This window comes from Coregonus lavaretus, assembly GCF_964263955.1.
Source record: "Coregonus lavaretus genome assembly, chromosome: 19".
Lineage (NCBI taxonomy): Eukaryota > Metazoa > Chordata > Actinopteri > Salmoniformes > Salmonidae > Coregonus > Coregonus lavaretus.
This window is the reverse complement of record NC_140006.1, coordinates 38,360,955-38,388,651: the sequence shown is the minus strand read 5'-3', so window position 1 is coordinate 38,388,651 and position 27,697 is coordinate 38,360,955. Positions and strand designations below refer to the sequence as shown.

The 27,697-nt window shown below is 42.9% G+C and overlaps 1 protein-coding gene across 1 annotated transcript; it reads left to right on the top strand.

Moving 5' to 3' along the window:
- Positions 1–2,205: 2,205 nt before the first annotated feature.
- LOC311146292 (unconventional myosin-VIIa-like) lies at positions 2,206–27,654 on the top strand (the record flags this gene model as incomplete). The annotated part of the gene is made up of 37 exons (XM_084182783.1): positions 2,206–2,223; positions 2,853–2,954; positions 3,619–3,771; positions 4,091–4,275; positions 4,463–4,584; positions 5,045–5,187; positions 5,690–5,803; positions 7,496–7,649; positions 7,852–7,928; positions 8,043–8,162; positions 8,476–8,618; positions 8,776–8,986; positions 9,073–9,208; positions 9,334–9,503; positions 9,933–10,076; positions 10,307–10,465; positions 10,605–10,697; positions 13,042–13,136; positions 15,241–15,325; positions 15,801–16,019; positions 16,169–16,378; positions 16,752–17,093; positions 17,644–17,793; positions 18,047–18,115; positions 18,438–18,562; positions 18,772–18,898; positions 19,052–19,171; positions 21,810–21,983; positions 22,884–23,111; positions 23,641–23,808; positions 24,019–24,136; positions 24,287–24,413; positions 24,783–24,955; positions 25,935–26,116; positions 26,502–26,611; positions 26,859–27,019; positions 27,500–27,654. 37 exons carry the CDS (start codon positions 2,206–2,208, stop codon positions 27,652–27,654), a joined length of 5,382 nt encoding a protein of 1,793 aa, XP_084038909.1.
- Positions 27,655–27,697: the final 43 nt, after the last annotated feature.

Here is a 27,697-nt window from a genome sequence, read left to right as displayed (position 1 = left end):
TCTTTGGATTGGCATGGTTTCCAATAAGCAATCCAAGAAATTGATATGCCTTTATGATTTCCTTATCTGAATTGGTTATATAAATTTTGAATGTAATATGGTGCGCCATCAGCTGTTTAGAACTGATTTTTTTCTTCTTCTTCTAATTCAACAAGGAAATTGTCCCTTAATCAGGACCCCATTTGTTTCATATAATTTCTGTTTAGTGAATAAATAATTACTATTTTACAATCATCGGCAAACAATACTTGTTCCGGGGCACCACAGGGTTCAATTGTCAGTCCGGTGTAGTTTGTTGTAGCTCGGTGAGAAAATACAAAGTGCTTTTTGAATAGAACTGATTGTAGGAAACAAATGTCTTATTATTTTTCAGCTAATGACTGTCGGTGTGTGTGAGGTGATGCACACATCTTATTCAGTGGTGTAAAGTACTTAAGTAAAAAAACTTTAAAGTACTACTTAAGTAGTTTTTTGGGGTATCTGTACTTTACTCTTTATATTTTTGACTACTTTTACATTTACTTCACCACATTCCTAAAGAAAATAATGTACTTTTTACTCCATACATTTTCCCTGACACCCAAAAGTACTCATTACATTTTGACATGAAAATGGTCCAATTCACACACTTATCAAGAGAACATCCCTGGTCATCCCTACTGCCTCTGATCTGGCGCTCACTAAACACAAATGCTTCATTTGTAAATTATGTCTGAGTGTTGGAGTGTTCCCCTGGCTATCCGCCAATAAATAAAACAAAGAAAATGGTGACGTCTGGTTTGCTTATTATAAGGAATTTAAAATTGTTTATACTTTTACTTTTGATACTTAAGTACATTTTAGCAATTCCATTTACTTTTGAGACTTACGTATATTTAAAACCAAATACTTTTAGACTTTTACTCAAGTAGTATTTTACTGGGTAACTTTCACTTTTACTTGAGTCATTTTCTATTAAGGTATCTCTACTTTTACTCAAGTATGACAATTTAGTACTTTTTCCACCACTGGTCTTATTGAACTAGAGGGAATTCCTTGACTAACCATTATCAGTGTGATGCAGGTGTGGTTTCCGGTGGGGTCAATCTCCAAGTACTGTATAAGATGACTATCTCAGTGATTTAGTACTTTATTACTGTCGTAAGATGGCGCCGATAGACATGGTCGCCATGTTCATGGAGCCATCGGCGCCATCTAACGACAGCAACATCCACTAAATATGTGTATGCAACCAATAACATTTGATTTGATTTAGTATCAATACAGGAACCAGACCAGTGTCTACTGCCATTAACACACAGGTCCAAAGAGCACTACTATAGCGTCATAAGAGCTCCTAGCTCATAAACTCTATCTAACATGTTCTGTAATTCAATTTGTAGATTTTGAAATTCATTATTTAGGTGTTTTCACAATTACTGGTTAGCTTCTGGAAGCAGGCCCAGAATTGAAGGGCGTATTGGTCCAAACGCACTAGGAGAGTGAGTGGGTAGGAGCCGACTTTGCTCCGGTCTTCTTGAGCAGTCAGTCTGCAGCATGACAGATCAAAGTCAAAGTGCCATAAAGGAGATGTGTCAGGGCCAGGAGTGTCAGCCGTTTCCTTGTTCCTTGTGCTATCCTGGTAGGATTATGTTAACATCATCTAACAAACATATGAGCCCCACAACTACTGTACAGGACTAAAGAACTGGGATATCAATGAGGACCATCACCTGAGTTGCTACGAGTAAGTTGGCCGATATGTGTTTTTGTGGTATTTTTTGTGGGGTTATGAAATGTGGCAATAGTCATTACCCACTGGGCACAGATGTCAATTCAACATCTATTCCACATTGGTTCAATGTCATTTAATTGAAATGACGTGAAAACAATGTTGCTTCAACCAGTGTGTGCCCAGTGGGTAAACTGAACGGTTTAGAGTAACGATGTGCAGTCATTTCAGTCGTCCTTCTAGAAGGCGATAGAAGGCCTTCAGTTCTGTATTGTTGGTCATGTATAGTATGTTGTTTGAATGGATGATTGTAGATATTGAGCACCATTGTCACCATATAATCACCATTGGAATCTTTTCTTACAAAATTGAGATCACAGGCATTGAGATCACAGTATCTCCTGGTGATGTTATAATACACAGATATTTATTTAGAAAATGCATGACTTGTGTCTCTCTTGTTTCTTGAATTTAGGAAATAGGAGGGTTCTATCATGGTGATGTTAAGAAAGGTAAGCTCCTCAATATGATCTATGTTGACTATTTGATCAATGTATCCCGAATGCCGTGCTTTGGTTATAAAGGTTTTTGAAATAGAATACTGTTACGTGATCAGCACTTCCATTGCCTAGCCATTCCAACTCCTTTGGGCATGACTATGACCATAGGAGATGGCTATACAGGGCAAACAAATTTGATACCAGAATAGGAATTGTCTCTGACATTATGTCTGAATGTGATCGATCTAGGGTTTGGGGACAATGCCATTGCCATTCAATTCAGGAAATGTCTTGAAATGGAAAAATCCCTAGTCCGGTATCAAATCTGTTTGCACTGTATAGTCATCTGCTATGGTCATTGTCATGCCTGAAGGAGTTGGCAAGACAGCATAAACAGATCTGGGCCATAAAATACCTATGTTGAATTGTAAGCTTTAGCACACTGGCAATCTTAGATGCTCCACAAACAATTTATTGGATCTTACACAATGAACCTAAGGTCACCAGTGTGATGGAGTTTCTTGCAATAGGTGTGTGCACGCTATCCTTTCTTTAATTGAATAACAAGCTTTTGAATGTAAGGGTGAAAGCTGCGTTCTTTCAAATGTATGGCCCTGACCCACTGAGCTTCTTGCTCCCAGGGTGAGTGGGTGTGGGTGGACTCTGGTATCGGTGTGCCCATCGGAGCCCGGGTCAAAGTGACCGACACTGGACACCATCTGCTGGTGGACGATGAAGGAAAGGTGACCGTGGCACTTCATTATACTTGTATTGTATTGAATTGTGTGTCTGTTTTTTTATGTACTGTTGGTCTCAAATTAGCTCAAGATCTAAGTCAATCACTTTAGGGAATAATCTATGGAACTACTATCTAATTTACAAGTTACATACTCTAGAACAGTGATTGTCAACTGGGGGGTCTAGAACGTTAACAACATTTGTTTATCATTGTCTTTTTACTGTACCTTTCCATTCTGCACTGCTACTCTAGAACGTTGTTAATCATACTCCAATGGACAATGATCTTGCATTCTGCACTGCTACTCTAGAACGTTGTTTATCATACTTCCATGGACAATGATCTTGCATTCTGCACTGCTACTCTAGAACGTTGTTTATCATACTTCCATGGACAATGATCTTTCATTCTGCACTGCTACTCTAGAATGTTGTTTATCATACTTCCATGGACAAAGATCTTGCATTCTGCATTGCTCGATTATAAAATAATTTAATGCCATAACCAAAAATGTAAAGGGACAGTTTAAAAACAAAAACAACGTTTTCAGACCTTCAGACCACACAAAGTGACGTCATGTAACTGAAGATGTCTAACAAATCCAATATTGATGTCAATGGGTCAATCTGTACCTAAAGTTCTGTGTATTTTCCCTGGATCGTTCCCAGGAATACAAGCTCTCCCAGAAGGAGGAGGACTCCATCAGGGTGATGCACCCCACCTCGGTGGAGGGGGTGGATGACATGATCCGCCTGGGGGACCTCAACGAGGCCGGGCTCCTCAGGAACCTGTTGGTCCGACACAGGCAAGGCGTCATCTATGTGAGTCCCCTATTGTACTACACTACCCATAATGCTTGGTGTAAGATAAAAGGTTTGGTCTTGATGTTCTGAATCTTTTGAAGCTAACATATTGGTGTAACCCATCTCCGTACCAACACACCCATCACCGCTCCTACACATGCTTGCTGTACATTCAGACCCTTTCTATGCTATGGATGTTGGACTATTTTGTTTATGTTGAAAACAAGCAGAAGAAATATGAAAAATGTATGAAAGACGTTCACAGAATTATTGATGTGGTGCCCCCCAAAAAAGTGGGCTGCACAAGCCTAAACCTCTGTTAATGTCTTGTGCCCAGACCTACACAGGTTCTGTGCTGGTGGCAGTCAACCCTTACCAGGAGCTTCCTATCTACACAGCCGACCAGGTGAGGCTGTACCACGGGCGTAGGCTGGGCGAGCTGCCCCCGCACGTCTTTGCCATCGCAGATACCTGCTACTTCAACATGCGCCGCCACAACCGAAACCAGTGCTGTATCATCAGGTTAGACTGGCAGCATTCCACTTGTCAGACACCCAAGTCATTCCGTTGAGCATTAGGAAACCAAAGCAGAATATGTTTGAAGATGCTGTTTGGAGGGGTTCAGTCCTACTCTTTACATTGACATTTACACTGGATTTACACCTGAAATCCAAGAACTGGTGGACTGTCTCTCTCTTTTTTCTGTCAGTGGGGAGTCTGGTGCAGGGAAGACTGAGAATACCAAGCTGGTCCTTCAGTTCCTGGCTGCAGTAAGTGGACAGCATTCCTGGATAGAGCAGCAGATATTGGAGGCGAACCCTATACTAGAAGGTAGGCTCTTTACTGATTAAGATATTTTTCTCTACGGTACGTCTATCTTCCTCTCTCTTTGTCTCTGTCTCTCTCTCCTCTCTCTCTCTCTCTCTCTCTTTCTCTCTCTCTCTCTCTCTCTCTCTCTCTCTCTCTCTCTCTCTCTCTCTCTCTCTCTCTCTCTCTCTCTCTCTCTCTCTTTGTCTCTCTCTCTCTCTCTCTTTGTCTCTCTCTCTCTCTTTGTCTCTCTCTCTCTCTTTGTCTCTCTCTCTCTCTCTCTCTCTGTCTCTCTCTCTGTCTCTCTCTCTCTCTCTCTCTCTCTCTCTCTCTCACACGGACACACACATGGACACACACACAGACACATGTACACACATACATGTCTATGAGAGTAAGAGGGATCTGTGTTTCTACACATGCACACACACTATCGTAATTGTTGTTACTCATGACAACCTTCCTATTCCTGCATCCCCCCCAGCATTTGGGAATGCCAAAACAATTCGCAATGACAACTCCAGTCGCTTTGGGAAATACGTGGAAATCTTCTTCAACAAAGATGGCGTCATCGAAGGGGCTCGCCTGGAACAGTACTTACTGGAGAAGTCTCGTGTCTGCCATCAGGTGGGGCAGCAAAGGCAGTATCTTTTAATTAAGCAATAAGGCCCGGGGAGGGGGGGGGGGGGGGTGGTGGTGCCTGGACACAGCCCTTAGCTGTGGTATATTGGCCATATCTCACAAACTCCTGAGGTGCCTTATTGCTATTATAAACTGTTTACCAACGTAATTAGAGCAGTAAAAATAAATGTTTTGTCATACCCGTGGTATACGGTCTGATATACCACGGCTGTCAGCCAATCAGCATTCAGGGCTCGAACCACCCAGTTTATAATAACATGCAGAACATGACGAAATGTCATAGCTAATTGCTTCATAAAGTGAATTGATTCCAAAACCATCTCAACTATCTCTGGTAAACAACAGGTTTGTCTAATTTAAGTCTAATTTACGTGTGTTCGTACTTGGAAGAGGACAAAATCCATTGTAGGCAAAAAGGTTTAATTAATGAGATTTTGATATATTGATATATGTAACACTACTGTTAATTTTTACTAATGAACCCTAGGCCATGGAGGAGCGGAACTACCACATATTCTACTGCATGTTAGCGGGGGTGACAACAGAACAGAAAACAAATCTGTGTTTGGGAGATGCCTCTGAATTCAGCTACCTCAAGAGGGTAATAGCACTAGACTGCTAAAACATGACCACTTACTCCCATTTATACATCTACCTCATTAATACATTACATTTTTACTGGGTACAACTAAGTAATTGTCCACTGGGCACAGACGTCAGTTCAACGTCTAGTTTTAATTTACAGTACCTTCAGAAAGTATTCATACCCCTTGACTTATTCCACATTTTGTTGTGTTACAGCCTGAATTCAAAATGGATTAAATTGTTGTTGTTTTTCTTACCCATCTACACACAATACTCCATATTGACAAAGTGAAAATATGTTTTTAGAAATGTGGGCAAATTTATTGAAAATGAAATACAGAAATATCTCAATAACATAAATATTCACACCTCTGAGTCAATACATGTTAGAATCACCTCTGGCAGCGATTACAGCTTTTAGTCTTTCTGGGTAAGTCTCTAAGAGCTTTGCACACCTGGATTGTACAATATTTGCATATTATTATTTTAAACATTCTTCAAACTTTGTTGATCATTACAAGACAGCCATCTTCAAGTCTTGCCATAGATTTTCAAGCTGATTTAAGTCAAAACTGTAACTAGGCCACTCAGGAACTTTTAATGTCGTCTTGGTAAGCAACTCCGGTTTGTATTTGGCCTTGTGTTTTAGGTTGTTGTCCTGCTGAAAGGTGAATTTGTCTCCCAGTGTCTGGTGGAAAGCAGACTGAACCAGGTTTTCCTCTAGGATTTTGCCTGTGCTTAGCTTTATTCCGTTTCTTTTTATTTAAAAAAACTCCCTAGACCTTGCCGATGACAAGCATACCCATAACATGATGCAGCCACCACCATGCTTGAAATTATGAAGAGTGGTAGTGATGTGGTTTGTTGGATTTGCCCCTAACATAACTCTTTGTGTTCAAGACATAAAGTTAATTTCTTAGCCACATTTTTTGCATTGCTTTATTGCAAACAGGATGCATGTTTTGGAATACTTTTATTCTGTACAGGCTTCCTTCTTTTCGCTCTGTCATTTAGCTTAGTATTGTGGAGTAACTACAATGTTGTTGACATCCATTAAACTCTGTAACTGTTTTAAAGTCACCAGTGGCCTCATGGTGGAATTCCTGAGCGGATTCCTTCCTCTCCAGCAACTGAGTTAGGATAGACGCCTGTATCTTTGTAGTGACTGTGTGTATTGATACACCATCCAAAATGTAATTAATAACTTTATACCCATCTACCAATAGGTGACCTTCTTTGCGAGGCATTGGAAAACCTCCCTGGTTTTTGTGGTTGAATCTGTGTTTGAAATTCCCTTCTCGACTGAGGGACCTTACAGATAATTGTATGTGTGGGGTACAGAGATGAGGTAGTCATTCAAACATCATGTTAAACACTATTATTGCCCACAGAGTGAGTCCATGCAACTTATTATGTGACTTGTTAAGCATATTTTTACTCCTGAACTTATTTAGGCTTGCCATAACAAAGGGGTTGAATAGTTATTGACTCAAGAAATGTCAGCTTTTATTTTTAATTAATTTGTAAAAAATTATAAAAACATAATTCTACTTTGACATTGTGGGGTATTGTGTGTATGCCAGTGACACAAAATCTCAACTTAATCCATTTTAAATTCAGGCTGTAACACAACAAAATGTGGAATAAGTCAAGGGAATTGAATACTTTTTGAAGGCAACTGTATAACCTTAGACCCTGTGTTCTATAGGGTGACTGTATTGTCTGCGATGGACGTGACGATGCTAAGGACTACACCCGTATCCGCACGGCCCTGAAGATCCTCACCTTTACCGAGACCCACTGCTGGGAGATCCTCAAGCTGCTTTCTGCACTACTCCACTTGGGCAATGTCAGCTTTGAAGGTGGGGTCCTCTCTGGGTCTATGACCTGATGTCTGAGTGTATGTTCTTGGGGAATATGACCTGGGCATTGTCATCACCCAATCCCCTCCAACCCAAATGGCCACATTTCTTGAGATCCTGAAATACTTGAATGTTGAGGTGTTTTTGTTGTTGTTAGTTTATTTTTAATGTGAAAGTTTTATTTTGTTTATTTGCCTTACAGCCTCCATCTTGGATAACATGGAGAGCTCTGATGTCAGTTCATCGGATCACTTTACAATTGCAGCCAAATTGCTGGAGGTAGGCATGTTTGTTTGGCAATTACATGTTTTGCTGGTATGTTTTGTGATAACATATTATGAATATACAGTACAATTTATATGTTATACATATATATCTGTATGTTCCTTACAGGTGCAGCCTGTATCTCTGGGTGTGAGCCTGACCTACCGCTCCTTCATGACCAACAGAGAGCGAGTGTCCAAACCCCTCAGCTCTGAACAGGCAGCCGACTGCAGGGACGCCTTCGTTAAGGTAATGATGCCACACCTGTTTGAAGGTGCCAAGGCACGATATAAAGTAGGCTACCTCCTGAAACAAGAGGGAAGACAACAGTCATTCACCAAGGCACATAGGCCTGAATCCTTCCTTAAGATCCGTGGGCGAATGAACGTAACTCAAGTCTTCCATTGACATCAGTGCATGATTTACTTGATTGTTGAGTTAAGCGCTCTAGGATTTGGTCCATATTCTATATTCCATATTCTATATTCCATATTCTGTATTCTATATTCTGTATTCCATATTCTATAGGGTATGTGTGTTGTTTGTGTCATGATTTCATCAGGCAATATATGGCAAACTATTTATCTGGATCGTTGGGAGAATCAACAGTGCCATCCATAAAACTCCCACCAACGGTCCCAAATACGTCCGTAACTCCATTGGCTTGCTGGACATCTTTGGGTTTGAGAACTTTGCCTCAAACAGGTATTCCAGTCAATATCAAATACTAATTTCCCTTTTGTTTGTGACAGTCAACATGCAGATAGTTTAATACAACCTTGTATGCCCTTCATGCTCTCTCCCTGATGCTATGTAACCAACCGGTCAATAACACAACCCTTTTCCCCATGCTTTTTCACAGCTTTGAACAGCTGTGCATCAACTTTGCCAATGAGCAGCTGCAGCAGTTCTTTGTGCGTCATGTGTTCAAGCTGGAGCAGGAGGAGTACACTAAGGAGGACATCGCCTGGAAGAACATCACCTTCAACGACAACACACATACCCTTGATCTCCTGGCTGGGAAGCCCCTCAATGTGTTGGCCCTGATTGATGAGGAGAGCCACTTTCCCAAGGTAAACAATCTCAAATTCCTCTAATAAACCATGCTGTGGAGGCAGTCTGAATTGGTGAGGTTTGTGACCTTGAATGTTTCTTCCAGGGCACAGATGTCACCATGTTGAACAAGATGAACCAGGTTCATGCCAAGGACAACATTTACATTCCATCTAAGAACACCCACGACATGGAGTTTGGGATCCGCCATTTTGCTGGGGTTGTTCGCTATGACTCAAGAGGTAACCAGAAGACAAAGGGATCACATAAAATATTAGTTGATTTGCTGAAACACGAATACGACCAATCAGATATATCATCACAGTGTTTTTTAGTCACCATTTGATCCTGTATGTTTTTCATTCAGGATTCCTGGAGAAGAACAGAGATACTCTCAGCTCTGACATTATCAAGTTGATTGACACAACCACCAACAAGCTGCTGAGACAGATCTTTGAGACGGAGTTCAGTGCTAATGTAGTGAAGAACCCTGCCAGCAACAACAGGATCGTTATGACACCCAAGAGCTCTCTACGGGTTTGTAGCTGCTGTTGCTATTAGGATTCTGAACATCTAACTCCCATTAGCTACACTGAACAAAAATATAAAATGCAACATGCAACTATTTCAATTGCTGGGATCTTTTATTTCAGCTCATGAAACATTGGACCAACACTTAACGTGTTGCGTTTATATTTTTGTTCAGTATATATTCACCAAAAACAAAAGCTATGGGTTTCCCTATTTCATGTAGATTAGCAGCATTATGAATTATTCATACATTATCTATCCATTTTTCATCAAGTAATCTGTGCTTTGGTAACACCCAATGGTTAGATTTGGGGTCATCTAAAAAGTATTGCACTGTGGGAATTCCAGTTTCTCCACATGGCTTTCCCACAGATATAGTCACTGCCAACGGTCCAAAATTCCACACAGTTGACATTGTGATCTTTCTCCGCAAAGGCGGCCCAGACGGACGGCAGGAAACAGGTGTCTACGCTGAGCGGTCAGTTCCGCCAGTCCCTGGACTCCCTCATGAAGGCCCTGTCCATCTGCCAGCCCCACTTCATCCGCTGCTTCAAGCCCAACGACAACAAGAAGTCCATGGTGAATAAGGCAGCCATTTGTAGTACTGGGCCAGATACAGCGAGACATGATTCATTGTTTTTATGGTGCAATGTCACAATCGGTGGAGGTCAAACTCACACAAAACAGAAACAATGTGATTAGGTAGAATGGCAGTTTCACACCATAAAAATTTGAAAGTCCCCTTTTTCCATATTACAGTGCACTCCACTCTACTAGAACAAGCTTATGAATGTCTATGTCTTCCTCAGGTTTTTGACAGAGACCTGTGCATACGTCAGCTGCGGTATTCTGGAATGATTGATACCATCAGAATCCGGAAACTGGGATATCCAATCCGTCACACGTTCAAGCAGTTTCTGCAGCGGTACAGAGTGCTCCTGAAGACAACCGTCTGTGACCCCAAAACTGTAAGACATTATTATTTAGAATATGATGAAGATGATGATAATGACGATGATATTTGTTAGCATTCAAAGCTCCAAAGTTGTCATTGCTTTTAGTTTTGTGGTTATGGTTCCCAATATCCTCCTCCCTCTCCTAACCCAGGAGTCAGCATCAGCCTGCTGTAATGCCATCTGCAAGGCCGTGATCACAGGACAGGACGACTGGAAGATCGGCACGACTAAGATCTTCCTAAAGGTGCAGTTAAACCTAGATTTTCTAGTCTAAACGATTCTAAGCCATAATGTGGACGCCACTGAGCCGGCGAGGGATATGGCGTGAAAATGTATTTCAATGCAGGGATGGAAGATGACGCTGTACTCCTAGTTATCCCATTATCCAAACTGACAAATGGAGAAGATTGAAATACTGCTCGTTTTTAATTAAATTGCCCTTTTTCGTCTTCATGCTAGGCTAGCGAGACTAAACCAAAGGCTAGCAGAGACTAAACCAAAGGCTAGCGAGACTAAACCAAAGGCTAGCAGAGACTAAACCAAAGGCTAGCGAGACTAAACCAAAGGCTAGCGAGACTAAACCAAAGGCTAGCGAGACTAAACCAAAGGCTAGCAGAGACTAAACCAAAGGCTAGCGAGACTAAACCAAAGGCTAGCAGAGACTAAACCAAAGGCTAGCGAGACTAAACCAAAGGCTAGCGAGACTAAACCAAAGGCTAGCGAGACTAAACCAAAGGCTAGCAGAGACTAAACCAAAGGCTAGCGAGACTAAAACAAAGGCTAGCGAGACTAAACCAAATGCTAGCGAGACTAAACCAAAGGCTAGCAGAGACTAAACCAAAGGCTAGCAGAGACTAAACCAAAGGCTAGCGAGACTAAACCAAAGGCTAGCGAGACTAAACCAAAGGCTAGCAGAGACTAAACCAAAGGCTAGCAGAGACTAAACCAAAGGCTAGCAGAGACTAAACCAAAGGCTAGCGAGACTAATCCAAAGGCTAGCAGAGACTAAACCAAAGGCTAGCGAGACTAAACCAAAGGCTAGCAGAGACTAAACCAAAGGCTAGCAGAGACGAAACCAAAGGCTAGCAGAGACTAAACCAAAGGCTAGCAGAGACTAAACCAAAGGCTAGCAGAAACGAAACCAAAGGCTACCGAGACTAAACCAAAGGCTAGCAGAGACTAAACCAAAGGCTAGCGAGACTAAACCAAAGGCTAGCAGAGACTAAACCAAAGGCTAGCAGAAACTAAAGGCTAGCGAGACTAAACCAAAGGCTAGCAGAGACTAAACCAAAGGCTAGCAGAGACTAAACCAAAGGCTAGCAGAGACTAAACCAAAGGCTAGCAGAAACGAAACCAAAGGCTAGCGAGACTAAACCAAAGGCTAGCAGAGACTAAACCAAAGGCTAGAGAGACTAAACCAAAGGCTAGCAGAGACTAAACCAAAGGCTAGCAGAGACTAAACCAAAGGCTAGCAGAGACTAAACCAAAGGCTAGCAGAGACTAAACCAAAGGCTAGCAGAGACTAAACCAAAGGCTAGCAGAGACTAAACCAAAGACTAGCGAGACTAAACCAAAGGCTAGCAGAGACTAAACCAAAGGCTAGCAGAGACTAAACCAAAGGCTAGCAGAGACTAAACCAAAGGCTAGCAGAGACTAAACCAAAGGCTAGCAGAGACTAAACCAAAGGCTAGCGAGACTAAACCAAAGGCTAGCGAGACTAAACCAAAGGCTAGCGAGACTAAACCAAAGGCTAGCGAGACTAAACCAAAGGCTAGCAGAGACTAAACCAAAGGCTAGCAGAGACTAAACCAAAGGCTAGCAGAGACTAAACCAAAGGCTAGCAGAGACTAAACCAAAGGCTAGCGAGACTAAACCAAAGGCTAGCAGAGACTAAACCAAAGGCTAGCAGAGACTAAACCAAAGGCTAGCAGAGACTAAACCAAAGGCTAGCAGAGACTAAACCAAAGGCTAGCAGAGACTAAACCAAAGGCTAGCGAGACTAAACCAAAGGCTAGCGAGACTAAACCAAAGGCTAGCAGAGACTAAACCAAAGGCTAGCGAGACTAAACCAAAGGCTAGCGAGACTAAACCAAAGGCTAGCGAGACTAAACCAAAGGCTAGCAGAGACTAAACCAAAGGCTAGCAGAGACTAAACCAAAGGCTAGCGAGACTAAACCAAAGGCTAGCGAGACTAAACCAAAGGCTAGCGAGACTAAACCAAAGGCTAGCAGAGACTAAACCAAAGGCTAGCAGAGACTAAACCAAAGGCTAGCAGAGACTAAACCAAAGGCTAGCAGAGACTAGCAGTATTTCAATCTTCTCCATATGTCAGTCCCTGAATTGAGGCACGTTTTCAAGCCATATCCCTCGCCGGCTCAGTGGTGTCCACATTATGGCTTAGCAGGTTTTAGCTAAGTTATACCCCACCACACTAGACAACCACAAACATTGGTAATGTTGTAACAGCAATGATGTAATCCCAAATGTCACTTAAAGCAATTTGAATATGTTACAATGATGTTGGTCTCCCTTTTTGAAAAGGTCCACATGAATCCTCTATAACCTGTCTCCACCCTCTTCCCATTCAGGATGCCCATGACTCCCTACTGGAGCGGGAGAGAGAGCGAGAGCTCAACAGGAAAGCCCTCATCATCCAGAGGGTCATTCTTGGCCACAGAGACAGGTAGGGGAGGAACACTGAGACACACAGCTTTTTTATTTCACCTTTATTTAACCAGGTAAGCCAGTTGAGAACAAGTTCTCATTTACAACTGCGACCTGGCCAAGATAAAGCAAAGCAGTGCGATAAAAACAGAGTTACATATGGGGTAAAACAAAACATACAGTCAATAACACAATAGAAAATCTATATACAGTGTGTGCAAATGTAGTAAGTTATGGAGGTAAGGCAATAAATAGGCCATAGTGCAAAATAATTACAATTTAGTATTAACACTGGAATGATAGATGTGCAGAAGATGATGTGCAAATAGAGATACTGGGGTGCAAATGAGCAAAATAAATAACAATATAGGGATGAGGTAGTTGGGTGGGCTAATTACAGATGGGCTGTGTACAGGTGCAGTGATCGGTAAGCTGCTCTGACAACTGATGCTTAAAGTTAGTGAGGGAGATAAGAGTCTCCAGCTTCAGAGATTTTTGCAGTTCGTTCCAGTCATTAGCAACAGAGAACTAGAAGGAATGGCGGCCAAAGGAGTTGTTGGCTTTGGGGATGACCAGTGAGATATACCTGCTGGAGCGCATACTACGGGTGGGTGTTGCTATGGTGACCAATGAGCTAAGATAAGGCAGGGATTTGCCTAGCAGTGATTTATAGATGACCTGGAGCCAGTGGGTTTGGCGACTAATATGTAGTGAGGGCCAGCCAAGGAGAGCGTACAGGTCACAATGGTGGGTAGTATATGGGGCTTTGGTGACAAAACGGATGACACTGTGATAGACTACATCCAATTTGCTGAGTTGAGTGTTGGAGGCTATTTTGTAAATGACATTGCCGAAGTCAAGGATCGGTAGGATAGTCAGTTTTACAAGGGCATGTTTGGCAGCATGAGTGAAGGAGGCTTTGTTGCGAAATAGGAAGCTGATTCTAGATTTAACTTTGGATTGGAGATGCTTAATGTGAGTCTGGAAGGAGAGTTTACGGTCTAACCAGACACCTAGGTATTTGTAGTTGTCCACATATTCTAAGTCAGACCCGCCGAGAGTAGTGATTCTAGTCGGGCAGGCGGGTGCAAGCAGCGTTCGATTGAAGAGCATGCATTTAGTTTTACTAGCGTTTAAGAGCAGTTGGAGGCTACGGAAGGAGTGTTGTATGGCGTTGAAGCTCGTTTGGAGGTTTGTTAACACAGTGTCCAATGAAGGGCCAGATGTATACAAAATGGTGTCGTCTGCGTAGAGGTGGATCTGAGAGTCACCAACAGCAAGAGCGACATCATTGATATACACAGAGAATAGAGTCGGCCCGAGAATTGAACCCTGTGGCACCCCCATAGAGACTGCCAGAGGTCCAGACAACAAGCCCTCCGATTTGACACATTGAACTCTATCTGAGAAGTAGTTGGTGAACCAAGCGATGCAGTCATTTTGAGAAACCAAGGCTATTTAGTCTGCCAATTAGAATGCGGTGATTGACAGAGTCGAAAGCCTTGGCCAGGTCGATGAAGACGGCTGCACAGTACTGTCTTTTATCGATCGCGGTTATAATATCGTTTAGGACCTTTAGCGTGGCTGAGGTGCACCCATGACCAGCTCGGAAACCAGATTGCATAGCGGAGAAGGTACGGTGGGATTCGAAATGGTCGGTGATCTGTTTGTTAACTTGGCTTTCAAATACTTTCGAAAGGCAGGGCAGGAGGGATATAGGTCTGTAACAGTTTGGATCTAGAGTGTCACCCACTTTGAAGAGGGGGATGACCGCGGCAGCTTTCCAATCTCTGGGGATCTCGGATGATACGAAAGAGAGGTTGAACAGGCTAGTAATAGGGGTTGCTACAATTTCGGCGGCTAATTTTAGAAAGAAAGGGTCCAGATTGTCTAGCTTGGAGGGAACACAGGATAGAAAATGGCATACGACATGTCATACCTGACACAGGAACCTCAATGTTTGGGATGTTGTGGTCACTGACATGGCTGCATCTGTTATTCTCTCTGATACCCCAATCTAAAGGTTTACCACATAGTTACATACAGTTGTTACTATTGTTTTAATACAGTAGTTCTTACAGTCGGCGCTATTTAAGTTTTGTTGAAATGTATTCTTGTTGTAGGAAGAGCTTTGTAAAGAAAAGGAGAGCTGCTGTGGTGATACAGAAGCATTGGAGAGGTTACAGAGACAAGAAACAATATAGAAAGGTAAGTCAATGGCTAAGTTTGAAGTGGCAGTTAGGGAGGTCTGATGCCGAAAAAGAAATACAATATTTGCTCTTCTTTTTGCCAAATAAGTAGTGTGAAGTTCCAGTATTTAGCTACACCACTACATGGCCAAAAAGTAATTAACTACTGAAAACACTACCAATATTTGAATTGAGTTCAACTACCACTAAGCTACAGCAAAATGCTATGAAATTACTAGTTGAACTACATGTAATTCACTACTCCCCAACACTGGTAAGGAGTCAACTCAGATACACTTTTGTAGACAAACTGAGGTGATATTGATTCAATGCCCTAGCTAAGGAGTGCACATTATTGTGCTGATAGAGATTTGCTAATTTTCTTTTTTTTATAGGCTGGATCAGCTTTTAACACATCTTTCGGTTTTCTCTCTTCTGCTCACATTTACCTTCTTCAAGCATAATTTATCCTTCTCTCTGTCTCGTTCGACCAGCTCCAGCGCGGCTTTGAGCGTCTGCAGTCTAAGATCCGTGGTCGTCTGGCCCGGCTGCACTACCTGAAGAAGCTGGCGGCAGCCGTCACCATGCAGTCCCAGGTGCGCGGGTACCTGGCCAGGAAGAGTTATAGGAGCAAGAGAGAAGCTGTGACTGTCCTCCAGGCCCACACCAGAGGCATGCTGGCTAGAAAGACCACCAACAAGATGAGGACAGACGTGAGTTCTGACATTTGAGAAAAGTGTGTGTGTGTGTGTGTGTGCATGCAAGCCTGTTTTTACACCTGTGTGTGCCATTGTGAGTGAGTTCAATATATCTGTGTGTGTGTTTGTGTTTGTGTGTGTGTGTGTGTGTGTGTCTGTGTTAGGCCTTCCTATCAGCCCAGGAGCGGGAGGTGAGGGAGCAGACAGCTGCAGAGCTCCAGCGGAGGCTAGAGGAGGTCCTCAGCCAATCACAACAGGCTGCTGCCGAGCCAGAGCCAATCAGTGAGCAGGAAATGGTGGAAACCATGTTTGACTTCCTGCCCCACAAAGTGACAGTAGGAGGGCGGGAGGGCCCGGCGCCAGAGGGCTTTGAGGTGAGGCTCACAACCACTGGTGGATCTCTGTCATATCAACGTAGGATTCCATTTGCCATAGCCTTATATGATTAACACTGCTAACAGAATGACCACATCCACCTAATCGTCTCTTCTCCTCGAAGAAACATTATAATATTCTACTATTCTCTCCAACTCAAAGACTTCCCTTTTGTTATGTTTGTTCCTTGTATAATGACAAACCGGGGCGTAGGTTGAACTACTTTTAATAAACTGATACTTCAGCTAGCAATCTCCTTGTGTAGCCTGCTTGGTAACGTAGTCTTAATGTTATTAACACATAACAACACATATTTTACAAAAAAAAGTATCTAACTGAGTATCCAACTGCACTCTCCCTATCCGTCCTCAGGACTTGGAGAGAACGTGGGCAATCCCAGAGGTGACTGAGGAGAGCCGAGAGGAGAGCCGAGAGGAGAGCCGAGAGGAGAGCCGAGAGGAGAGCCGAGAGAAGAGCCCAGTAGAAACCCCAGCTCCGGTAGTAGTACCAGTACCAGCTCAGACTGAACCAACTCCTGCACCAGCACCAGTACCAGTGGAGCTACCAGTGGTGGAGGAGTACGATGATGAGGATGAGGAGTTATCCTTCATCAAGTTCAGTGCTCTGCACTTCCAGGGCTCTGCTACCCACGGTCACATCACCCAGAGGCTGCGGCAGCCCCTGCTCTACCACGAGGACGAGGGGGACGCACTGGTGAGAAGTCAACATCAGGCTTCAGTGTCTCTCAGAGGGATTCAAAGCAAGGATGGAATTTTTCTTCCTCTATAACATATTCCACATTATAAACTGGGTGGTTTGAGCCCTGAGTGCTGATTGGCTGAAAGCCGTGGTATATCAGACCACCGGGTATGACAAAACACTGTTCTAATTACGTTGGTAACCAGTTTATAATAGCAATAACGCACCTCAGGGGCTTGTGGTATATGGTCAATATACCACGGCTAAGAGCTGTATCCAGGTACTCCACGTTGCGTCGTGCGTAAGGACAGCCCTTAGCCGTAATATATTGGCCATATACCACACCTCCTCGTGCCTTATTGCTTAATTCTTCTCTCCTCTTTTCTCTTTTTATACCGTACTTTCTCCTCTCCTCTCCTCTCCTCTCCTCTCCTCTCCTCTCCTCTCCTCTCCTCTCCTCTCCTCTCCTCTCCTCTCCTCTCCTCTCCTCTCCTCTCCTCTCCTCTCCTCTCCTCTCCTCTCCTCTCCTCTCCTCTCCCCTCCTCTCCTCTCCTCTCCTCTCCAGGCCTGTCTGACAGTGTGGTGGATAATATTGAGGTTCATGGGGGACATAGCTGAGCCTAAACAGATAAACCAGGAGCCCTCCACCATCATCCAGAATAACCTTGGCCAGAGGCAGAACAGGAGGCTCAGCAATCTGGTGGGCCTGGATCAGGTACTGAATATAAGGCCTTACTAGGACTTAACCTTCAATTCATTTCAATTCAGTTCAATAGGACTTTATTCATCCCTGAGGGGCAATAAGAAAAACATTGTTACTCGCTGATTCCCTTAATGTAATGGCAATTGACAGTTGTGTCATTTTGCGTGTTTCCATTAGGTTACTGTTGTTCTGAGTTTTTGCTGACTGAATTCACCCACTAACAATTTGACAGATGTCTAATTTGTCATATCCATTTTTCCATCAGAAAATACTAAGGAAAAACAGAAAGAAAGAAGGAATGGGGAACAGAAAAGCTTCAACCATTATAGATGAGGTATGTGACATAAGCTAAAATTAGGCTGAATATCCATGATGTAACAACACAGGCTAATTGGGTCATATCTAGATGGGATACAGTTTATGTCAAGTTTAGCTAACCCTAAACCTTTTCCTAACCTTAATCTTATTATCCTAACCTGCTACGTAAAGTCTCCTAACGTGCTGCCTAAGTTCTCTTAACCTGCTAAGAAAAGTCAATTATGACATAAACTACAAAAAGTCAGTTATGACATAAACTACGAAAAGTAAATTATGACATAAACTATATTCCAGACGAAACCGGCTAATTGTCTCATTGTGCTCCTCACCTCCTCCAGTCAGAGACTATGACGGAGGAGAAAGACATTCTGATTGGAGAGGGGCGCACTTTGGATCGGCCAATATCCGACCTGGAAAAACTGCACATTATTGTTGGATACGCCCTATCCAGACGAGATATAAGGTAACAAACCAAATTACAACATGTAAACAATGTTACCCAGATATTTCCCAGTTATCGATGTCTACAAAAGTAATTGGTTTGAATCCAAAAACTGTTTCATTCAGAACTAATGAAGGATTACAGCTACAGTTGCAGTGCATATGAATTGGATCCAATCAAAACTGATAGATAGCTACTTGAGCCCTGTCTGTCCTTGTTTGTCCGTGTAGAGATGAGATCTACTGTCAGATCATTAAACAGCTGGTGAACAATAAGAACCAGAAGAGTTCCCTCAGAGGCTGGGTCCTCCTGTCCATCTGTCTGGGTATCTTCCCCCCAACAGAACTCCTTATGCAGGTCAGTCTAAAGTTGACATTTTTTCACCTTTGGCAATATGTCTTAAGGCGTTGTGTTTTTACGCATACTCACACTGAATTTATAACCCAGGCCGAACTCAATCAATTACATACACTGTAATTCTATTCTATCCCTCCCTATTCTATTCCACAGTACCTGGAGTGCTTCCTGCGCAGAGGGCCAAGTAGCTATGGTCCATACTGTGCAGAGCGCCTGCGTCGCATCGTGGCCAATGGGGAGCGAGGTGAACTGCCCTGTTGGATAGAGCTCCAGGTAAAATACAGCATCCGTGACTGAGACATACTCATCTGGTTGCCATCTCTCTTCTGACACGATGCAACAGAATTGGGGGGTAGGCCTGTCAGGTCTCAAACCCGGGTCCAACAAACCCGGGTCCAACAAACCCGGGTCCAACACCCTAGCCAAAGAATCTCAAATCTCTTGATGATGTCGCTAGGTGTCGACTACTGCTGCTGTTAAGCAGTATCAACACTACAGGTCATGGACGGTATTCATGACAAATGCCGCGTTCAAAACAACTGGGAACTCAGAACTAGGAACTTGGAAATCTCTGACTTCCGACTTCAGTGCGTTCAAGACAACTGGGAACTCTGAAAAAAACTAGCTCCGACTGGGAAAAATCGGTTTGAACGGTCATCCAACTCGGAATTCCAACTCGGGAACTTGGGCCTCTTTCTAGAGCTCCGAATTACTGACCTGAAGATCACTGACGTCATGATTTGACCTCGTATTTTTCCCAGTTCCCAGTTGTCTTGAGATCAGCATCAGAGCAGGTTTGGTCAGACAACAGGACATTGACTGAAGCAGAAACAGACTGGCACTCATGCTAAATGATGAGAGGTCGCATCAGAGTTATGTGAGAGGCAGTTGCTAAGCTACAGCTACATGAGCTAACCACTGCTAATATCCCACCTACTCCAACATATGAAATCGATTCTCTGTTTTTGCTCTGCCGACATACAGTTGAAGTCGGAAGTTTACATACACCTTAGCCAAATACATTTTAAACTCAGTTTTTCACAATTCCTAACATTTAATCCTAGTAAAAATGCCCTGTCTTAGGTCAGTTAGGATCACCACTTTATTTTAAGAATGTGAAATGTCAGAATAATAGTAGAGAGAATGATTTATTTCAGCTTTTATTTCTTTCATCACATTCCCAGTGGGTCAGAAGTTTACATACACTCCATTAGTATTTGGTAGCATTGCCTTTAAATTGTTTAACTTGGGTCAAACGTTTCGGATAGCCTTCCACAAGCTTCCCACAATAAGTTGGGTGAATTTTGGCCCAGTCCTCCTGACAGAGCTGGTGTAACTGAGTCAGGTTTGTAGGCCTCCTTGCTCGCAAACGCTTTTTCAGTTCTGCCCACAAATTGTCTATAGGATTGAGATCAGGGCTTTGTGATGGCCACTCCAATACCTTGACTTTGTTGTCCTTAAGGCATTTTGCCACAACTTTGGAAGTATGCTTGGGGTCATTGTCCATTTGGAAGACCCATTTGCGACCAAGCTTTAACTTCCTGACTGATGTCTTGAGATGTTGCTTCAATATATCCACATAATTTTCCTTACTCATGATGCCATCTATTTTGTGAAGTGCACCAGTCCCTCCTGCAGCAAAGCACCCCCACAGCATGATGCTGCCACCCCCATTCTTCACGGTTGGGATGGTGTTCTTCTGCTTGCAAGGCACCCCCTTTTTCCTCCAAACATAACGATGGTCATTATGGCCAAACAGTTCTATTTTTGTTTTATCAGACCAGAGGACATTTCTCCAAAAAGTACGATCCTTGTCCCCATGTGCAGTTGCAAACCGTAGTCTGGCTTTTTTTGGTGGTTTTGGAGCAGTGGCTTCTTCCTTGCTGAGCGGCCTTTCAGGTTATGTCGATATAGGACTCGTTTTACTGTGGATATAGATATTTTGTACCTGTTTCCTCCAGCATCTTCACAAGGTCCTTTGCTGTTGTTCTGGGATTGATTTGCACTTTTCGCACCAAAGTACGTTCATCTCTAGGAGACAGAACACGTCTCCTTCCTGAGCGGTATGACGGCTGCGTGGTCCCATGGTGTTTATACTTGCGTACTATTGTTTGTACAGATGAACGTGGTACCTTCAGGCGTTTGGAAATTGCTCCCAAGGAAGAACCAGACTTGTTGAGGTCTACAATTTTTTTTCTGAGGTCTTGGCTGATTTCTTTTGATTTTCCCATGATGTCAAGCAAAGAGGCACTGAGTTTGAAGGTAGGCCTTGAAATACATCCACAGGTACACCTCCAATTGACTCAAATGATGTCAATTAGAATCTTCTAAAGCCATAACATCATTTTCTGGAATTTTCCAAGCTGTTTAAAGGCACAGTCAACTTAGTGTAGTTAAACTTCTGACCCACTGGAATTGTGATACAGTGAATTATAAGTGAAATAATCTGTCTGTAAACAATTGTTTGAAAAATTACTTGTGTCATGCACAAAGTAGATGTCCTAACCGACTTGCCAGAACTATAGTTTGTTAACAAGACATTTGTGGAGTGGTTGAAAAACAAGTTGTAATGACTCCAACCTAAGTGTATGTAAACTTCCGACTTCAACTGTACCTTTATGGCGGCAGGTAGCCTAGCGGTTAAAGAGGCGAGCTAGCAACCGGAGGGTTGCCTGTTCGAATCCTGGGTCATACAGGAAAAATCTGGAAGAAGTGAGCTGGCAACCAGAGGGTTGCTGGTATCAAATACTAGATGCCGTTGAAGTGATCTTAATATTAATCTTATGACAGTGACTGTAAGGAGACAGGACACCAAAACTGGATGTGTACAGAGCAATATGGTTACTGTAGTAAGTAGTACATTATTCTACAAGGACTACTTATTCCTGTGTCTCCGTCTTCCCACATGTAGGCTGTGAAGACCAAGAAGCCCACACAAGTATCTGTGGCCCTGATGGACGGCCTTAGTGTCAGCCTGCCTATTGACTCAGCCTGTACCTCTGCTGAGGTGTGCCAGGCACTGGCCAAGAAAGTCAACATCAAGGATACCTACGGATTCTCTCTTTACATCGGCTTCTATGAGAAGGTGAAGGAAACCCAAAGGGTTTTGGGGATACCTAGCCATGCAACTAAAAGGAGTACGTACAGATGTATGATCTTAATTTGAGCCAGTTTGCTACAGCAGGAAAATAATCCTGCAGCAACAGGAAATGTGAATTATTATATGGATTATAATTCATGGATATTTTTGTAAGGGAAAAACAAGTGTGAGAGTGGAAATTACAAACTTCAGAATCCGTTTTAAACCTCAAATACACTACACATTTGAAATCTCCTGCATTGCAGGAAAGTTATTCTGCAACAGGTTGATCAAATTAAGGTCCTACATCTGTATTGACAAAGAAGATACATAATAAATACAGCTGTGTCAACAGATACTCTTCTTAGTCGCATGGCAAGAGGATACCTAACTGTGGTATCCTGGTACTGGGTGGGCATCATGCCTTGTGGATTGAGAAATTGAAGTTGCTCATTCAATGTCAGTTCAATATTGAGATTGAAAAGGGACAACGTTAAAAAAATATTTTTATTGGACTTGATAGCATTTGACTACCATTTATTAGCATCTTTGCTAGCTTTCAGAAGTTGACTAACATTGACTTGCATTGACTAGCCCTGTGACATGTTTTGACTAGCCCTGACATATTTTGATTAGCCCTGTGACATGTTTTGACTAGCGCTGACATATTTATACTAGCCCTGTGACATGTTTTGACTAGCTCTGACATATTTTGACTAGCCCTGTGACATGTTTTGACTAGCCCTGACATGTTTTGACTACCCTGTTGCATGTTTTGACTAGCCCTGTGACATGTTTTGACTAGCCCTGTGACATGTTTTGACTAGCCCTCTGACATGTTTTGACTAGCCCTGTGACATGTTTTGACTAGCCCTGTGACATGTTTTGTCACTGTGCTGTTTCAAGATGTGGTCCCTGGGCAGTGGCAGAAAGCACGTGATGGACGCCATCTCGCAGTGCGAGCAGGAAGTGAGGCGGAAGGGCGAGGAGGAGCAGCACGCCTCCTGGAGACTCTACATCCGCAAGGAGCTGTTTACGCCGTGGCACGATTCCTCGATAGATGCCGTCAGCACGGATCTCATCTACAGACAGGTCATCAGAGGCCTCAAGTCTGGGGAGTACCATTCTGAGAAGGTGCGTCGTTGTTTTATTTATTTTATTTAACCTTTATTTTGACAGGGAGTCAATGCTGAGACCAAGGTCTCTTTTCCAGATGAGCCCTATATGGCACAACAATACACATCCAAATACAATACACACATTAAACTACACACCCATATACACATTAAAATACACGTTATTATACACAACAATACATGAAAAGCAAAACACAATAGTAAAAAACAGTACACCGCCTTAAGACTCCACCCACCCAGACAGTGTGGATATCATATCATTGATGGTGTAATTGTGAAAGTAGCCTCCACTACTCTCGAGGTAGGTTGACCATGAACTAAGCATGAATCTTAGGAGTCACAATGTCTCACTGAACTCTGTGAGAAATCATAAAAGAATAACGATCAATTACCACTATTGTTGAAAAAAAGAAAGATATAAAGACTGCATATGTTTGAAGTGGAAATTCTATTAACTAAACAACTAAACTGTCTTTCTTTATAATTGGACCTAAACAGACTTTGTATTTATTTGTTTTGTCATCCAGGAGGATGACTTTGTCCAGCTGGCAGCGATGTACTACTATGTGACGTTTGGGTCTGCCAACAGTGGAGAAAATGCCAAGAAGGTGGTGGAGGAATGCATCCCTACTGAACTTATTGAGACCAAGTCACAAGGAAAATGGATTCAGCTGGTTACCGCAGCACACACACAGGTAAACTACTACTCACTGCTGCAATAAGTAATGGCCAGACAACCTGTAATATATTCTGTTCTAAAATTCCTGCTATTCAGTGTGCTATCCCTATCAAGTAAAGTAAAGCAAAGTAAAATAAATAATTAAATAAAAAAGTTAAGTTGAGTAAAGGAAAGTTAATACCAGACAAAATAATTCAACTAATAATGATCCTAATCATTCTCACAGGGTCCTTACATAAACGGCAGAAGGAGCACAGACAGCGTGAAGGGGGATGTGGTTGACTACGCTCGTCAGAAATGGCCCATCTTCTTCTCCAAGTTCTACGAGGTTACGCAAATGTCAGGTAAGTCTAACAGGAATATATCTGCATAATGTACCAGGTGAAGTTAGTTTCATTTCACATGATGAAGCTTTTAGTTGTTTTACGTCAGGCAAAATATTTATTTTCTTTGTCGAAGACGATTTTATTAGTAAGGTATCTATAAACCCACAGGACCTCCTCTATCCAAAAGCAATTTTATTGTGGCCATCAACTGGAATGGGATCTCCTTTCAGGACGAGAAAGAGAAGAAGCTCCTTGAGCTGCCCTTCCCAGAGGTGACTGGGGTCAACAAGTCCAGGTATGGACAGGCAATACCAAGGCCCTTTTCAAATATTTCTGAAATGCATCCTTCCTTCCTTCCTTCCTCCCTTCCAAGTGATCACTGATCTGAATTGGTTGAATTTTAGGTAATAGAGTGATAACCTTACTTGGAGCTATCCAACCACGTATAGGTCTGTTTACCTCAAGGAAACAAGAAAAGATGCATGTCTTAAGTATTCCAACAGGGCCCAGAATACATAGCCCAACCTGGTTTTATACAGTGGCAGTTTATTGTTCAGTTGTCAAGTAGTGGTGGTCATCATGGTTCACATTCTCCCTCATACCGACATCCAATCCACCATGAAGTTATTACATACATTTCACATACTTTTCATATGTTCCTCAGTGATGACGGCAGGATCGACAGCAGTCAGTCTGTGAGCCTGGCCACACTGAGAGGGCAGTTCCTACTGCAGTCTGTGGAGGCAGGGGAGATGGCTGACCTGATCCAGTGGTACCTGGAGGGCCTGAGGGAGCGCTCCGTCTACGCAGTGGCCCTGCAGGACATCAACAGACAGGGTACGAATATGACGATGAATCAGTTGATCCCTCACCTCACAGCTGAGGTTCACTGATTTTGGATAGGATTGTCTAGGGTTAAGCTGTGTATCTCTGAGCTACAGAGGGTTAGTTACAGTAGATTGATGTATTTGGCAGAATCATAATACTGACTAGTCTATCAACAGACACTTCATAACTGAGGTTCATCCATATGGATGAGATGGGTGAAGGCCATGCTGGGTAGCACTGCTTAAGAGGGGTGGGTATCTGGATGTGTTCCATAGAATCCTAATGCTGTAAATTGTAGTGTAAAACAATGTATTTGTCCCCATCAGATAAAACAGGTAGTAGGTAGTCAGTGTTTAACAGAAAACATGCATGACCTAATATGGTTTATCTTATGGACCTGGGTGACTTACTTCTCTCTGTCTCTCTCTCTCTCTCTCTCTCTCTCTCTCTCTCTCTCTCTCTCTCTCTCTCTCTCTCTCTCTCTCTCTCTCTCTCTCTCTCTCTCTCTCTCTCTCTCTCTCTCTCTCTCTCTCTCTCTCTCTCTCTCTCTCTCTCTCTCTCTCTCTCTTTCTCTCTCTCTGTGTCTCTCTCTCTCTCTCTGTGTCTCTCTCTCTGTGTCTCTCTCTCTGTGTCTCTCTCTCTCTGTCTCTCTCTCTCTCTCTCTCTCTCTCTCTGTCTCTCTCTCTCTCTCTCTCTCTCTCTCTCTCGCTCTGTGTCTCTCTCTCTCTCTCTGTCTCTCTCTCTCTCTCTCTCAATTAAATTCAATTAATTATATTGGCATGGGAAACATATGTTAGCATTGCCAAAGCAAGTGAAGTAGATAGTAAACAAAAGTGAAATAAACAATAAATATTAACAGTAAACATTACACTCAGAAGTTCCAAAAGAATAAAGACATTTCAAATGTCATATTACGTATACATACAGTGTTGTAACAATGTGCAAATAGTTCTCTCTCTGCTTCTCTCTCGTTTCCCTCTGTCTGCAGACGACCCCACATTCCTGAGCTACAAGCGAGGGGACATGCTGGTCATCCTGAAGGATGGAGAGTTCTCCCCTGACCGGGGATGGATCAAAGGCACTAACGAGCGCACCGGGAACACTGGCGCCGTCTCCACGGATACCGTCCTGGTTCTGCCAACCCTTGACAAGCCCAGCGATACCACACTGGTAAGAAGGTTCTAGACTCTAACAGAAGGTTCTAGACTTAAAATACTTATCGAAACTTCACTTGAATGATGTTTCAATTCATATGGTTAGAAGAATAGGTCAAAGAACAGTAGTCTGGTCCCAGATCTGTTTGTGCTGTCTTGCCAACTTGGCAAGACAGCACAAACAGATCTGGGACCAGGCTAATTAAACAGTGAGTTATTGCTTACACACCTGCACTTAACCAGTTGGAATGCTGCCCATATGTTGGGCGGACTTGTGAGCATTGTAAGACTTATGGTGGGGCAAGTCCACATCAAGTCCCTGCTCTTAGGGGGATTGTGGCAGGGAAGACTACAATCTTGTGGTCATATTAACGTTGTGTTTTTCTTTGGTGAACCACAAGAATCTGCTGAATCTGAGCCCAGACCAGAGGACAGTGGCTCAGAATGCACCCGCCAGGGAAGAAGCAGTGTCCCCTGTCTCACTGAAAGAGTTTGCCTATGAGTACTTCAGGTAGAGAAAACTCTATCAGTAAATCCACTCTCACTACTATTTAAACGACTTCAATAACCATTTTAACTTTAATAATAACCATGAACATTGTAAATGAATCATCGGTTTAACAAAGGCGTATTCCAATGTGACAGTAATCTGACCAATTATCTCACTACTACAGTCTGCATGGTTAACAGTATATTTTCTGGTCACACTATTCTCAAGACAGCAAGTTAACCTTCTCTGTTTCCTTTGTTTACCTTAGGCAGCCTGGTAAAGAAGGGGGCCGCGGGGCGCAGGCCAGAGGCAGGGAGAAACTGTGGGCTGCTTCCAAAGAACCCATCAAACAGCCCCTACTGAAGAGTCTGGTGGGCAACACCGACCTCAGCCATCTGGCCTGCATCTCCTTCATTGATATCCTTTACTCAAATACTTTATTTGTTAAAGGGGAAGTTCAGGATTTTACAACTTGATGTTAGATGATTCCTCTCCCTGAAAGTTGTCTATGGGCCACGACAAACTGGAATCCATGGTTCGGGTTTTCTTTAACAGCCACTACAAACTTCAGTTAACTTTAGCCAACTTCATGTTGAGAAACCATCTAACATCAAGTTGTAAATTCCTGAACTTCCATTTTAATGTACGGTTGATGTTCATATTGATATTGAGGCAAACACTGGATAACAACCAGGAAGTGTTTTAATAGGTGTTGAAGAAGACACTAGGGAGGGATTACACCTGGGTTTATTGCTACTGGAGACCTTTAAACGTTCAATAAAATTACTTTTATTTTATTTTTTACAATGGCGTAACATTTTCCGAATTACCCTAGTAAAAATGTCTCTCCAAGTGGAGTTTTCTGAACTTTTCCTGTTGTCCTTAACCTTTCCCTCACCTATCCTAAAGTACATGGGAGTTACCCAATCAAACAGGTACGCCAGCCCATAGAGCTGACTGACCAGATCTTTGGCCCGGCCACTCAGCATGTGCCTTTACAGGACGAGGTCTACTGCCAGATCATGAGGCAGATGACCAGTAACAACAGCAGGTATGTGTGGTAATGGGCAACAATATACTGCCATGTCAGCTATTTCTCATGTATTT